The sequence below is a fragment of the Hemitrygon akajei genome, chromosome 29 (genome assembly GCF_048418815.1).
Source record: "Hemitrygon akajei chromosome 29, sHemAka1.3, whole genome shotgun sequence".
Taxonomy (NCBI): domain Eukaryota; kingdom Metazoa; phylum Chordata; class Chondrichthyes; order Myliobatiformes; family Dasyatidae; genus Hemitrygon; species Hemitrygon akajei.
Window position 1 is genome coordinate 49215009 of NC_133152.1, and position 16681 is coordinate 49231689.

Below are 16681 nucleotides of genomic sequence, written 5' to 3' on the forward strand. Positions count from 1 at the left end.
CTTTCAGATGGTACAAGGATGGAGAACTGTTGGAGTTTTCATACCCTGGATACCTGTTCATGAAGGATAACAGGCTTAGTATCATTGCCAATGCAATTAACGAAGGAACATACACGTGTGTGGTGAAGAAAGATGGGAGAATCCTCACAAAATATTCCTGGAAACTAAAGGTTAAAGTATAAGAGACCTTTTGAATACATGATTAGAGGTTTGATCAGAATTTGTGATTATTTTAACAATTTTGCTGAACATTATTATGGTGAAGTAGTTCAGAGCAGTGCCTGTGAACGTGGAATTGGCTGTGTGGGCTGCAAATGGCATTGGATATAGAGCAACAATTGGTGATGATGCATTAAACTGCAGCAGTTCCCTGGGCCAGAACATTCAGCAGGTTATAGCTATGTCCTTTGTCCCAGGCAACACACTATGCCTGTAAGATTCAAAATGGTGAAAGCAAAGGGAAACTCAGGTTGTGGCTGAACTGCTGTCTCACAAGGTGTGAGGTAAGATGGTGCACGATACTGATTGTATTGAAAACATGAAATAAATAAAACTCGGTCTGAAATTAGAAATAGACTTCAACTTGCCATCCTTTCTAGTTTGGGTCAGCAGCTGGCTCAGATATCTGGATGGAGGCTGTTGTGCAGGTTTGAGGCTGGATGAGAAGAAACATTCCGTGATGTACAGGGTGAAGCTTTCACTCACCAGTCCCCAGTCAGCACGCTGGACAGCACCGGTATGCGTGATGCTATTATGGCTCGGGGATCAGAGTTCAATTCTGGCGTCCTCTAAGAGCTTGTACATTCTCCCCATGGTTGTATGGGTTTTGTCCAGGTGCTCCAATTTCCTCCTACAGTCCAAAGACGTACCAGTTAATTGGCAATGTAAACTGTCCGCTGATTAGGCCGATGTTAAATCGGTGGGTTGCTGGGCGGTGTGGCTCGTTGGGCCGGAAGGGTCTGTTTTGCACTGTATCTCTAAATAAATTCTGAACCTACAGGCAAGGAGGCATGTAGTGCAAGATGCCACCCTTAAATAAAATCCATCAGATTAAATGAGAGTAGTAATTAATATCAAACTAAACTGGTCAAGGGAAAAGAATCCATATTCAGAACAGCTATAACTTTTCTTTTGAGGGGCTTTATTTTTAAATTTACCAAAACTCTACATGTACAACAAAATATTCCACTTTGAGCAGTTAAGTTCAACAATTATTCTCTTTGCAAATAACTTGATTGAATTATTTTACATTTTACAAATGAATATTTTAAAAGCTTAAAAAAAAAATCAAAGAACCTTGTTGACCTGCAGTACTACACGAGAAAGATGAAAAACTGCTGCTGTAAAGAGTTCCTCCAGTTACAGAGCTGTCCACTCTCGCCTCTGCATCAGAACTTCAGGCTGAAACCCGGCCCAGCAGCAGAGGCTCCCTGGTTTGTGGTCGTCAGATGGAAGCCAGTGTCTTTCAGATCATCATCTCCCTGGTGAAAAAAAGAGTTTGAGCATAATCAGCAACAACATGTTCAACTGGTGTTTCTCTACACTGCACCTTTCCTGTCTCCAGCATCCAGACCAGAACTGACATCTCTGCAGCTTCATGGGCATTGAGTGCAGCTATTTACCTAGTGAGTACATTATGGCCAAGGCAGGAACACCTCCCGTCTCTCTCTGGCTCCTCACTATGTAGGAAGTGCTTTAATCTGACTTCAGCTTCTTAGTGGATTAGCACTATAGTATCTTTAATTTATTATTTCCATTCACAAGGATTGAATGCTGTCAGTTTTTGTCTCACCAAAATTTGACTTCCTACAACTTCTCTATCAACACAGAGCAAACAGATTTAATAATTCTAGCTGATTTAATTTCTCAAACATTCTGTTCTGGCACTTCCCTCATCAATAGCTTTTCAAACATTTTCCTTAACGTGCTTCCCCAATAACCTAGCTGACAAGCTCTCAACCACATTAGACCACAAGACATAGGAGCAGAATTTAACCATTCATCCTATTGAGTCTGCTCCATCTTTCCATCATGGCTGATTTATTATTCCTGTCAATCCAATTCTTCTGCCTTCTCCTCGTAACCATGGACACCCTGAATAATCAAGAACCTATCAACCTCCACTTTAAATACACCCAATGACCTGCCCTCCACTTCAGGAGGGCAGGGGGTCACTGTGGCTCTGCACATTCAACATCTCCTCTTCCTCCTCTCCCAGCATTCCAAAGACACTGTGTCCTCCTAAACTGCCTGGTTGGCTCCTCCAACTCCATCAACATTGTCCCACCCCCCTCACCTGTTCCCGTGCCATCACAGCCATCCTTTTGCCCCTATCATTCCAGCAGCCAGCAAAGCCAAACAACTTTCACAATATCATCGTGTCTGCTACCACTCCAAAACTACGGACTACATTAAGGATGCTGTAAAAGTTAAAATTGCCAATTTCCCTTCAAATTAACAGTCAGTGTAACCACCTACCAGTTGGCTGTAGCCGAGACCACCTTCTGGGGGACGAGGGCTAGTGCCACGTTTAACCCTTTGTTGCTCGCTTTTAGCTGGCCAGGTTGGGAACATGGATGACTCTATTGGCAGGGGTGTCTCCCTGAAGTAGTCATGTTTGAGAGCCTCCTCTGCTGTAATTCTCTTGGCTGGACAGTAAGTCAGAAATCTGTTGTGAAAGCAGACAGCAATGTGAAATGCCTGCCTTGGAATCACCGTCCACACGCAAGACATCAGATGTGTGATTGTACAGCAACAATGGACAAGCATTTGCAAGCTGCAAGAGCCTATTCCACAGCCACCAGCAGCTCTTCCACTTCTGCCAGCAATGATGTGTTTCAATTCAAAACAAAACCAAAGTTATAAAATACCACTGGTGCATTTAATCCTCTTTCCACATAAACTATAGTTTACACTTTAGACTCAAACAGCTGTTAATGGCAAAAGCTTGTTATATTTTCAATCCATTAAAATGCAGTTGCTGTAAACACGATCAGTGCCGATGTTATTCATTTACATTCTCAAATTTAAAGGAAATATCTTGAGAGCCGATGAGTTTGTTTGAGGATACTTAAACTATTGCCGAAGTATGAAATATATTCCCATTTTTGTCACGTCCCAACTATGGGACAGCAATTTTTTTTTTGGCTGAGAAACTGGTGTAAAGCACAACTACATCTAACTGAAATACAATCAAATTAAACATGAGTTCAAAAGTTCTGATCAAAAGAACCCAGAGTAACTACGAGTAGTGAAACAAATAATAAGACCATAAGACATGGGAGCAGAATTAGGTCATTCGATCCATCGAGTCTGCTCCACCATTCCATCATGGCTGATTTATTGTCCCTCTAAACCCCATTCTTCTGCCTTCTCCCTATAACCTTTTATGTCCTGTCTAATCAAGAAAATTTCAACCTTTGATTTAAATATACCCATTTACTTGGCCTCCACAGCCATCTGGCACTTTGGTGGGCAGGAAACAGATTTTTTGAAGTACTGGCTGTTACTTACACCCCAACATACTTTATCTTCTTTTTACAATGCTACACAGGAGTTTAACAGAATTCCTGGTGAACCAGGTGAGCTTAAAGGAGTTGGATACACAAAGACACCCAGACCCCACCTCTGTCTCAACTCTCTCCAAATTCATGACCCTCAAGGTGGTCTGGCAGCTTGCCCAGCCCCTCCATAAGACCCGTCTCTCTGATTGCAGCCACAATCCAGAGTCTGGACCATCAGTATTTCAGAATGATTGGATGCTGGACTGTGGGAGTTTTACTGTATTTATGACAGCCACAGAGAATTTAACATGTGCAAGAAACATTAATACACTCACCAAGTGCACAGTAAAACTAATAATGAACAAATATGAGCACAGTCTCTGGCTGAAATGAAGCAGATACCTCTGTTGTATTCATCAACAATCTTTACTGCTCTGGGAATGTTATTATGGAATAATGGAATGCATCCATTAATAAATCAGCTCACGTAAACCATTCCCCTGGGGATCTCACCACCAGGAAAATCCCATGGGTAATAACACAAATGATATAGAACATTACAGAACAGGGCCTTCAACCCACAATGTAGTGCCGACCTTTTAACCTACTCCAAAATCAATCTAATACCTCTCTCCCACAGAGCCCTCCAATTTTCAATTTGATTGTGCCTAAGATTCCCTTAAATGCCCCTAAAGCATCTGCCTCTAACAGCACCCCGGCAGCACTTTCCCTGTACACTACTTTGTAAAAACCCTACCTCTGCTCACCCCCCCACCAAACTTTCCTTCAATCACCATAAAATTAAGCCCCTGGTATTAGCCATTTCTGCCCTGGGAAAAAGTGTTTGGCTGTCCACATGATCTATGATTTTGCACGTCTATTGAGTCACCTCTCATCCTCCTTGGTTCCAAAGAGAAACACACCAACTCACTGAACCTGTCTTATCCTTGTAAGACATGCTCTCTAATCCAGGTGCATCCTGGTAAATCTGAACAATACGAGAAGTTGGAGTTACAAAGATCTGCAGGTGCCAGAATCTGGAACACACACAAAATACTGGAGGAACTCAGCAGGTCAGGCAGCTTCTGAGAACGGAGGTGGACAGTCGAGATCCTTTATTAGGACATTTGAATTTGAGTATCTGGATATTTGCAGTCAGGTTGAAAGTTTGCTTATTAAGCATCTTTTGGCTGTGTGTCAACGTTTAATTGACTAAACAATCGTCCCTGACACAGATTTGCCTCAATTGTTAAAAGTTAATGAAACCAGCACAAGGACTAGTTAACCACCTTGACTTACTTGTTCATGAGGTCAAAACCTTGGTCAGACAGCAGGGCGCCAAATCGCTTCCGCAGGTTATTGAACGGGTACTCGGTGAAGGTCATTTTCTTGACTGCAGGGAGCTCATTGTAACCTGGCCATATCTTCTCACTTGGGGTTCCCAGCTCCTATGAGAGGAATTTAACCTGATACAGGGAGACTGCCTTGTAACATTTAACCTTCAATTTCAATAAAACACAGCAGATTCACACAGGCAATGGAAACAAGAACCTAAACTAGTTTGAACATTGTAGGCATGCTACACTGCTGCTGGAATGTGTGGTAACTCTTGTGGGCTCTCCCCAGCACATCCTTTGTTTGTGTTGGTTGTTAATGCAAAGGACGCATTTCACTGTATGTTCCAATCAAGATTCAAGATTGTTTAATACCACTTCCTGTACACAAGTGTACAAGGGAAGGAAATAATTGTTACCCCAGATCTGATGCAGCAAAAAAAGAAACACAAGATAAAGAACACAGTAATAATAAGAAACACAATATATATAAATCTTAACAGAGATATTTAAATCATCCTTAGCGACAGGTGAGGCACCGGACAATTGGAGAATAGATACCATTTAAGAAAGGCTCTAAAAATAAACCACAAAATTATAGGCCGGTGAGCCTGACATCAGTAGTGGGAAAGTAATTGGAAGGTATTTTAAGGGACTGGATAAATGAGCATTGGGAAAGATTGAAGATACTCAGCATACCTTTGTATATGGTAGGTTGTAAGGATGTTATCAGTAAGGCTGATGAAGGCAAGGCAGTGGATGTTGTCTACATGGACTTTAGCAAGGCATTTGACAAGATACCGTATGGGAGTTTGGTCAGGAAGGTTCAGTCACTTGGTGTTCATAATGAAGTGGGAAACTGGATTAGACATTCATTAGCTTTGTGGGAGAAGCCAGAGAATGGTAGTAGATAATTGCCTCTCTGACTGGTGGCCTATCACTCGAGTGCCACAGGGATTAGTGCTGTGTCTGTTGTTCTTGGTTTTCTGTATCAACAATCTGGATGATAATGTGGTTAACTGGATTAGCAAATTTGCGGATGACACCAAGATTGGGGGTGTAGTGTACGGTGAGGAAGACGATCATTTCTTGCAGTGGTACCTGGACCAGCTGGAAAAAAAGGGCTGAAAAATAGCAGATGGAATTTAATGCAGACAGGTGTGAGATGTTGCACTTCAGTAGGACCAACCACAGTAGGTGTCATCAGCCTTACTGCTTGGGGAAAGTAACTGTTTTTGAGTCTGGCATGGATGCTATGTAAACTCTTCCCTGATGGGAGTGGGGCTAACAGTCTATGAGCAAGGTGGAAGAGTGGGATCCTTCATGACGTTACTGGCTCTTTTCAGCATCTTTCTGTATATATGGCTCTCTATTCTGAGGTTGTGTGCTCCAGTCTTAGACTCTCCCACCATCCTCTCCACATCACTCTGACAAGGCCATTCACCAACCGATCGGTTTCAATGAGGGCACCCCTCATTTTTCTGAATTCTAGTGAATACGGGCCCACAGCCATCAAACACTCTGCACATGACAAGCCATTCAGCCCTGGAATCATTTTCGTGAACCTCCTGTTTCTCCTCTCCAGTTTCAGCACATCTTTTCTAAGATAATGGGCCCAAAGCTACTCATAATACTCCCAAATAGGCCTCACTAATGCTTTATAAAGTCTCAACATTACATCCTTGTCTTGAAGTTCTAGTCCTCTTGAAATGAATGCTAACATCACATTTGCCTTCCTCACCACAAACTCAATCTGCAAATTATTCCTTAGGGAATCCTGCACAAGGGTTCTCAGGTCCCTTTGCGCCTCAGTTTTTTGTATTTTCTCTCCAATTAGAAAATAATCAACTCTTTCATTTCTTCTACTAAAGTGTATGACTATATAATTCCCAACACTGTATTCCATTTGCCATTTCTTTGCCCATTTTCCTGTCCTTCCGTAGCCTAATTCCTCAAAACTACCTAACCCTAACACCATCTACAAACTCTGCAACAAAACCATCTATTCCATCATCTAAATCATTTTGACATACAGTATAAAAAGAAGCGGTCCCAACACCGACCCCTGTGGAACACCACTAGATACTGGCAGCCAACCAGAAAAGGATCCTTTTATTCTCACTCACTGCCTCCTACCAATCAGCCAATGCTCTAACCACGCCAGTAACTTTCTTGTAACGCTTTGGGCTCTTAACTTGGTAAGCAGCCTCATGTGTGGCATCTTGTCAAAGGCCTTCTGAAAGTCCAAATATACAATATCCACTGCATCCCCTTTATCTATCTTACTCGTAATCTCCTCAAAGAATTTCAACAGGTCCATCAGGCAAGATTTTCCCTTAAGGAAAACATGCTGAATTTATCCTATCTTGTCCTGTATCACCAAGTACTCCATAACTTCATCCTTAACAATTGACTCTAACATCTTCCCAACCACTGAGGTCAGGCTAACTGGTCTATAATTTCCTTTCTGCTGCTTTCCTCCTTTCTTAAAGAGTGGAGTAATGTTTGCAATTTTCCAGTCCTCTGGCACCATGCCAGAGTCCAATGATATTTGAAAGATCATTACTAATGCCTCCACAATCTCTACCGCTACCTCTTTCAGAACACTAGGGTGCAGTTCACCTTCTCCTTTGTAAAGTAACTGCACTCGCTTCTATTTCCTCACACCCTTCAACATTTAGTACACTTCTAGTGTCTTCCACAGTGAAGACTGATGTAAAATACTCATTTAGTTCATCTGCTGCCTCCTTGTCCCCCATTATTATTTCTCCTGCCTCATTTTCTAGTGGTCCTATATCCACTCTCATCTCTTTTATTTTTTACATACTTGAAATTTTTACGATTCATTTTGATATTGTTTGCTGGCTTGCTTTCATATTTCCTCTTTTCCCTCCTAATGACTCTTTTACTTGCTCTCAGTAGGTTTTTAAAAGCTCCCCAATCCTTTGTCTTCCCACTAATTTTTGCTTTGTTGGCCTGTCTTTTGCTTTTACATTAGCTTTGACTTCCCTTGTCAGCCATGGTTGTACTATTTTGCCATTTGAATATTTCTTTGTTTTTGGAATACATCCATCATGCACTTTCCTCATTTTTCCCAGAAGCTCACACCATTGATGCTCTGCTGTCATCCCTGCTATCATCTCCTTCCAATTTACTTTGGCCAAATCCTCTCTCATACCACTGCAATTTCCTTTACTCCACTGAAATACTGCTACGTCAGACTTTCTTCCTATCAAATTTCAAGTTGAACTCAATCATATTGTGATCACTGCTTCCTAAGGGTTCCTTTACCTTAAGCTCCCTAATCACCTCTGGGTTTTTTTTACATAACACCCAATCCTGTAAACCTGACCCCTTAGTTGGCTTAACAACAAACTGCTGTAAAAAGCCATCTCATGGGCATTCAACAAACTCACTCTCTTGAGAGCCATTACAAACCTGATTTTCCCAATCGACATGCATGTTGAAATGTCTCATGACTATCATAACATTGCCCTTTTGACACACCTTTTTCTATTTTCCTTTGTAATCTGTGGTCTACATCCCAGCTACTGTTGGGAGGCCTGTATATAACTCTCATCAGGTTCTTTTATCCTTGTAGTTTTTTAACTCAACCCACAAGGATTCAACATCTTCCAAGCCTATGTCACATCTTTCTACTGATTTGATGCCATGACCAGTAAAGCCACACCAACCCCTCACCTTCTTATTCTTCCATTACAACATATAACCTTGGACATTCAGCTCCCAACTACAACTACCCTTCAGCCACGATTCAGTGATGGCCTCAACATCATACCTGACAATCTGTAATAATGCTACAAGATCATCCACCTTATTTCTTATACTTCATGCATTGAGATATAACACCTTGAGTACTGTATTTGCTATCCTTTTTGATTCTGCATCCCTAATGCACTGATACCCTGCTGCCTGAAATTCTGTCCTAGCATTTGCCTGCCCTTCCTGACAGTATGACAGCATGCTGGACTTCCACATGTAACCATAACACTGCCAGCTCCAGACATTTACTGAAATGCTCTTTTAATTGTCGTCAAAGGATAAGAGATCTCATTTAGTGAATTTCCTTCCCAGCCTGGTTTTAAAATCCACCAGGAAGTTTTTGGAACAGCAAGACAATACTCCAGTTAGTTACAGTAACGTGCTACCTCTCCCTTGGTCCAAGCTCAGGTCTGTGTGAGTTTGAGAAGAATACGTTACCTTAAAGATTTTGTTAATCTGGTCAATCTCTGATTTCCCTGGAAAAAGAGGTTTCTGAGTGAGAAACTCAGCAAAGATGCAGCCTACTGACCACAGATCGATGGCTGTCGAGTATTCCTGCACAGAAAACATAACAAACAACTGTCACCAGCAGCTGATGAACAGAAAATTTTTCTCAATGTCTTCACACACACTTTCACTGATTCTGTATCCTGAGTAAATACATTCACAGAACCTAACAACAGTCTTGATCAACAGTCCGACCAAGTGAACTGTGAAAAAGACGCAAATCAGTCAGTGAAGTGGGCCTGTGGTGGAGCATCAGCTGTCCTTTCTTGCTATGCCTCTTTGGATATGAACACCCAACCTACAGACACCACGAGCTCCCACAGCATTATTAAATTCAGAAATCCAGTCTGTGAATAACAAACATTATGAACAGCACAACTAGTTTCTCCTCCTCCTCCTCACATTGAATAATTGTCCACATTTGGAACAGCGAGACCCCGACCCACACTCAGGCCACTAACCTTTGCTCCAAGCAGCAGTTCAGGCGTTCGGTACCAGAGTGTTACGACTACAGGTGTGTAGGGCTTCAATGGTGATCCATACTCTCGGGCAAGTCCAAAGTCACCAATCTGCAGAATGTTTAGAACACATTTCAACATGCTACTAATAGTAGCAATGGTGTGGACAAATCAGAAAAGCTTTACAAAATACACGTGCAGTAGACAAAGAACTCAACAAGCAGAAATATGCAACACATTTGGAAGAAATAATTACAATATGGCATCACAGGTAAATAGGTTTGTAAGAAAGCTTTTAGCACATCGGCCTTCATAAATCAAAGTATTGATTACAGGAGATGGGATGTTCTGTTGAAGTTGTATGAGATATTGGTGAGGCCTAATTTGGAGTACTGGGTGCAGTTTTGGTCATCTGCCTACAGGAAAGATGCAAAGAGAAAATTTACAAGGATATTGCCAGGACTTGAGGACCTGAGTTATAAGGAAAGGTTGAATAGGTTAGGACTTTATTCCTTAGAACGTGGAAGATTGAGGGGAGATTTGATGGAGGTGTACAAAATTATGAGTATAGATAAGGTAAGTGCAAACAGACTTTGTCCATTGAGGTTGGCTGGGACTACAACTAGAGGTCATGGGTTAAAGATGAAGTATTTAAGTGGAACTGAGGGGAAATTTCTTCACTCAGAGGGTGGTGAGAGTGTGGAATGAGCTGCCACTGGAAGTGGCATATGCGGGTTCAATTTCCACATTTAAGAGAAATTTAGATAGATACATGGAAAGGAGGGAAATGGAGGTCTTTGGTCTGGGTCCAAGGAGATAGGTTTGGCACATACTAGATGGGTCGAAGGGCCTGTTTCAGTGCTCTGGTGTTCTTTGACTCTATTAGATACTTGTGTACAAATTAACATCTACCTCTGTACACACAGATCATAAACCTATTTGACAACTTTCCCCTTACAGAAGACACTGTGTCACCATCTCAGCACAGTGGAAATAATGGAAAACAACAGTGCGGCACTGGATAGGCCACTCGGTCCATGATTATGTGCTGACAGATTCACCAGTTATCTCTATTTCTACACTGCAGGTGGACTGACCTTCAGAATTCCTGAGTGGCTTAGCAACAGATTAGACGTCTTTAAGTCTCGATGCAGGATCCAGTTATCATGAAGGTGTCGAACACCTTTGAGAAGCTGAATCATAAGCGTTTTGACTTCACCTGGAAATCAAATAACCTATTTTAGACAGTGATGTGTTCATCTGTGAGGTCTTTCAGCATTACCGTCCCTAGTCCAATGAACAAGATTGGAGCAATATGCTCCTTCTTCTAATTCTCTCTGCAGCCATTACAAGAAGAGTGTGGTAGCAGGAGAGAGTGTGCAGAACTCACCAAGATGTTGCCTGTATTGAAGGGTGCTAGGTATAAGGAGATCCTGGATAGATGGAGACTTTCTTAAGTATGCTATGTTGAGAGGTGACATTATAGAGGCATATTGTATAAGGAGCATAAACAGGGTAAGTAATCATTCTTTCTCTGAGAGAAGGGGAATCTATGGCTGGAGGGCACAGGTTTAGGATTAAAAGGGGATCTAAAGGGATCGCATACAGAGGGTAGTGGGCAAGTGAAATAAACAGCCAGAAACAGTGCTAGAAAAGATGCCTAATAGACATCTGATCTAATGCAGGAAAATAGGATTAGTGCAGCCACCATGAACGTGATGGGCCAATGGGTCTGCTTCTGTGCTGTATGGATTAATACCTATCCACCTACCCACACCAACTGGTCTCAGGGCACCATGGTAGCATAGCAATCGGCACAACGCTATTACAGATTGAGGGCTTTGGGTGTTTGGAGTTCAATTTCCACTGCTCTCTGTAGAGAGTTTATATATTCTCCCTGTGATCATGTGGGTTTCCTCTGGGTGCTCCAGTTTCCTCCCACAATCTAAAGATGTACCAGTTAGTAGGTTAATTGGTCATTGTAAATTGTCCTGTGATTAGGTTAGGGTTAAATCAGTGAGTTGCTGGGTGGTGTGGCTTGGTGGGCCTGTTCCGAATGGCATTTCTAAATAAATCAACAAGATATTATAGCAACCTACCATGACTATAACCCACATCAGCCACTCCTCTCCACAGTCCCACAGCGCTCTTCACCCCAGCCATGCATTAACTAGCAGAACCATCCCCTCCTCCACGCACCCCACACCACCACATCGACATCATCCCCCCACATACTGTCACTTTACACTCCACACCTCACACCTACACTGTCCTATTGTGTTTTCAGATGCCCTACTGCTATCTGGAAGAGCTCCTCTTGTCAAGGGTCAGTTTGTCACTTTATCATCTCCAGTCAGAGTCACTTTATGTATGTAGAACCAGTCTACGTAAATAAGATAATCTCATGGCCACAGTCAGCAACGTGTACATTGTGTTTTATAGGATTGCTTTTATATTTATTTTCTTGTGTTTTTATATTCATCGTTTTGTTCTCCTTTACACTCATGTACAAAGAATGACAATAAACAATCTGAATCTTGAAAAACTACCTGTTGTCAGAAGTTTACCATTACAGGACAAAGTCTTTTCAGAACAGATAAATCTGATAAAGGTTTTTATTAATCTGAGAATATGGTAATGTTATAAAAGGCAATGTGTCTGTACTCACTGAATTTTTTAAAAACTTGATTTTTATTAGTTAAATATTTAACAACTGTACCTGGTAAGAAAGGTTGTTTCATGGTTTCCATTAAACTCTTGAGGTCATGTTCCACATAATTCATAACTATATATATTTTATCCATATTGCTTCCCACAACTATTTCCTGAAGAAACAAGAGGTTTGGGAGTTACTTTCACTTGCCATGTTACTATATAATGTTACAGCTCATTGAGACTTTTGCTCAATTGTAATCTATCAAACTTGATAATTTGTTCAATTAACAGTTGTTTCTTCATCCCAAGGTTACATCAGAACAAGCTTAACAAATCACCAAATACACCACCTCACACTCAGAAGAATTAAATTAAAACAAGGCTAGGTGCAAATTTTTCTCAAATATCCCTCAGGAGGGGTAATGTCCAATAGAGAAGAGAACTGTTGCCTACTCACTCTCACTGTGACAATGTTGGGATGCTGTGCTTTGAGAATGGTGTTGATTTCTCGCAGAGATGTGATTGGAAATCCTTCTTTTTCCTTTTCCATTTTTAATCGTTTCAAAGCTACTATTTCATCTGAAAGAAAGAAAATTCCCACAAAACACAATTACTATTGATCACTTAAACTGAAAACATTCCAGTTCATTTAGAGATACAGTGGATTCCAGTTAATTGGGCCATGGTTAATTGGAGCAGCTGCTTATTTGCGACAACTCTTAAAGAACGAAAACTAATAATAGCCAGGATTCCCTTTGTTTATTTGGGCACTATGCTGCTTAATTGGGACAGGAGACTGCTGCCGAACATTTTCAAGTCAAGTGAAGTGTATTGTCATTTAACTACATACACGTATATAACCATATAATGCATATAGAATCGAGAGAGCGTTTCTTCAAACCAGGATGTAAACCACATAGCACACAATAACTTATGAAGGTAAGGATAAAATATACAGATGAATCACACATAATTAACAAACTAAAGTGCATTGGTATTAACTATTGTAAGATATGGAACAAATTAACCAGTGACACATTGAATACGATGCGGCCAGAAGTTCAGAAGTCTGGCCTGGTGGAAAAAACTGTTTCTCATCTTGACTGTTCTTGCTTTTATGCATCGGAGTCTCCTGTCTGATGGTACTAAGTCAAAGAGGATGCTGGATGAATGGGTGGGATCCTCAGTAATACTAAGGGCCTTGCATATCAGTGCCCCTGATAAATGTCCCCAATGGATGGTAGGGAGACCCCTATAATTTCTCAGCTGTTCTCACAGTCCTTTGTAGGGACTTCTGGTCTGATGCTCGACTGCTTCCATACCAGATGGAGATACAACTTGTCAGGTCGTTCTCAATGTAAAACACAATTAAGATGGGGGTGGGAGCCTTGCTTGCCTCAATCTTCTTAGGAAGTGAAGGTGCTGCTGTGCCTTCTTGTTCAGGGAGGTGATATTAAGGTGAGGTCATCCGTGATGTGGACTCCCAACAGTTTGGTGCACTTAACTCTCTCTATGGAAGAGCCATGTATTCACAAAGGGGGGTTGGTTTGTCTGAACCTTCCTGAAGTCCACAATCATTTCTTTTGTCTTCTCCACATTCAAACTAGGTTGTCTTCTCACAACAGTCCACCAGCCACTCCACTTCCTCTTGTCATCGTGATAGGGCCAACCACTGCTGTGTCATCTGCAAACTTGATGACACAATTTGAGCTGAAACCCGCGACCCCAGTCATGCATCAGCAGAGTGAGCAGCAGCGGGCCGAGCACACAGCCTTTGGACACAAGTACGTTAGTCATGTGCGCTTGTGTGGCCATTAAAACACCACACTGTGCTTACAGCAAATAGTTTTTAAATAGCATCAGTTGCACGAGTTAGGCCAACCAACGACAAATTAAAAAGCAGTGATTTTTGACACTACTACATGCAGGAAGGCACTGAAGGCAGACCATTATCTGCACTGATTTTGTTATTTTACAGTCAACTCAAAAGAACATGGCAGAGTACACTGAATGAATTCCATCGATAATTATTGGGAACTAATCCACAGTTTTAGAGCACTGTGGAAGTATTGGTAGTGTTCTAATTACTTCTGCATTTCATTTAGTTAATTTGTTACTCAGTTAAATGGTAATTTGCCTTTTTTTTAATACCTTTTTAACTATTTTCATGAAACTCATGCTAATTGGGGCAGCTGCTTAATTGGGCCAAAATCTACTGATGCTGATGTGTCCGAATTAACCGGAATTCACTGTTTGAACCACTTATTCAAACAACGGCAAACCTGAGGTTGAACACAAGAGAACATAGGTTTGAGAGTGGTAAAGATTTAAAGGGAACTTGGGGGTGGTGAGATATGGAACGAGCTGCCAGAGGAAGTGAGAAGTTTGAGAGATGTACAGATTGGTTTGAGAGAGGTAAAGATTTGAAGGGAACTTGAGGGTGGTGAGATATGGAACAAGCTACCAGATGAAGTGGCAGAGGTAGGTACAAATACAACATTTAAGACCATTTGATCAGATGCATACATTGGGAAGGTTTGGTGGCCATGTGCCCAATGCTGGCACTGGGACTAGCTACCGTGCTACTAGCTTAAGAACATAAGACATAAGAGCAGAATGAGGCCACTCGGCTCATCCATCCTGCACCACCATTCCATAATAGCTGATTCCCCTCAACTCCACTTTCCTACCTTCTCCCCTTTATTGCCCTAACAACTTAGCAGCTCTGCTCTAAACATACTCAATAACCTGACCTCCACAGCCATCTGTAGCAATGAATTCCACAGATTCACCACTTCTGGCTAAAGGAATTCCTCCTCATCTCTTTGTTAAATGGACGTCCCTCTGTTCCTAGACTCCCCCACTATAGGGAAAATCTTCTCCACATCCACTCTTTTAAGGCCTTTCAATATTCAATACATTTCAATAAAACCCCTCCTCTTTCTTCTAAACTCCAATGAGCACAAGCCCAGAGCCATCAAACACTCTGCATACATTAACCCTTTTATTCCTGGAATTATTCTCGCAAACCTCCTTTTGACCCTCTCCAACACATCCTTTCTTAGATAAGGGTCCCAAAAGTGCTCACAGTACTCCAAGTGTAGTCTTTCTAAAGCCTCAGCATTACACACTTGCTTTCGTATTCTAGTCCTCTTGAAATGAATGCTAACATTGCATTTGCCTTCCTTACTGATGACTCAACCTGCAGTTAACCTTTAGGGAATCCTGCATGAGGACTCCCAAATCCCTTTGCATCTCTTAGTTTTGAATTTTCTCCCCATTTAGAAAATATTCTATGCCTTTATTCCTTCTACCAAGGTGCATGACCAATCACTTCCCTAAACTATGTCCATCTGCCACTTTTGTCCATCTGTAGATTCCCTACTTCCTCAACACTACCTGCCCCTCAATCTATCTTTGTATCATCAAGATTGGCCAAAAGCCATTAATTCCATCATTTAAATCATTGACAAGTAAATGTATATAAGATGATGAGAGGCATTGATCATGTGGATAGTCTGAGACTTTTTCCCAGGGCTGAAATGGCTAGCATGAGAGGGCACAGTTTTAAGGTGCTTGGAAGTAGGTACAGAGGAGATGTCAGGGGTAAGTTTTTTAACACAGAGAGTGGTGAGTGTGTGGAATGGGCTGCCGTTGACGGTGGTGGAGGCGGATACGATAGGGTCTTTTAATAGACTCCTGGACAGGTATATGGAGCTCAGAAAAATAGAGGGGTATGGGCTATAGGTAATTTCTAAGGTAAGGACATGTTCGGCACAGCTTTGTGGGTCGAAGGGCCTGTATTGTGCTGTAGGTTTTCTATGTTTCTAAATGAAAAGAAGTAGTCCTAACATCGACCCCTGCAGAACATCACTAGTCACCAGTACCAAACAGAATAGGCTTCTTTTATTCCACTCTGCACTCTGCATCCTGCCAATCAGCTAATACTCTATCCATGCTAGTATCCTTCCTGTACTACCATGGGATCTTATCTTGTTAAGCAGCTTCATGTATCGCACTTTATCAAAGGCCTTCTGAAAGTCCAAGTAATCAACATTCACTGACTCTCCATTGTCTATCCTGCCAGTTACTTCATCAAAGAATTCCAACAGATGTGTCAGGCAAGATTTCCACTTAAGGATTTCATGCTAACTTGGGCCTACTTTATCATGCATCTCCAAATACCCCAAAACCTCGTCCTTTATAATGGACTTCAACATCTTTCCAACCACTGAAGTCAGGCTAACTGGTCTATAATTTCCTTTTTTCTGCCTCCCTCCCTTCTTAAAGAGTAGAGTGACATTTGCAATTTTCCAGTTCTCTGGAACCATTTCTGAATCTATTAATTCTTGAAAGATCATTACTAATGCCTCCACAATCTCCGCAGCCACATCTTTCAGAACCCTGGGGTGTAGAAAATCTTGTCCAGGTGACTTAAGTA

At 41.6% G+C, this 16681-nt stretch overlaps 2 protein-coding genes across 9 annotated transcripts in view; one reads left to right on the plus strand and one right to left on the minus strand.

Annotated features, from left to right (window-relative positions):
* Nucleotides 1-2989, plus strand: part of mmp23ba (matrix metallopeptidase 23ba) — a 40274-nt gene extending 37285 nt beyond the window's left edge. For both annotated transcript variants that reach the window (XM_073032430.1, XM_073032431.1), the window contains one exon: nt 8-2989. In XM_073032430.1, coding sequence (XP_072888531.1) covers nt 8-182 — 175 coding nt within the window. In that variant the 3' untranslated portion in view covers nt 183-2989. The remainder of the gene's footprint in view (nt 1-7) is intronic.
* cdk11b (cyclin dependent kinase 11B) overlaps nt 1125-16681 on the minus strand; it is a 63762-nt gene continuing 48205 nt past the window's right edge. For all 7 annotated transcript variants that reach the window (XM_073032424.1, XM_073032423.1, XM_073032425.1 and 4 more), the window contains 8 exons: nt 12698-12819; nt 12305-12410; nt 10683-10804; nt 9589-9696; nt 9059-9175; nt 4803-4951; nt 2479-2668; nt 1125-1481 (listed from right to left, as the gene is read on the minus strand). In XM_073032424.1, coding sequence (XP_072888525.1) covers nt 1389-1481; nt 2479-2668; nt 4803-4951; nt 9059-9175; nt 9589-9696; nt 10683-10804; nt 12305-12410; nt 12698-12819 — 1007 coding nt within the window. In that variant the 3' untranslated portion in view covers nt 1125-1388. The remainder of the gene's footprint in view (nt 1482-2478; nt 2669-4802; nt 4952-9058; nt 9176-9588; nt 9697-10682; nt 10805-12304; nt 12411-12697; nt 12820-16681) is intronic.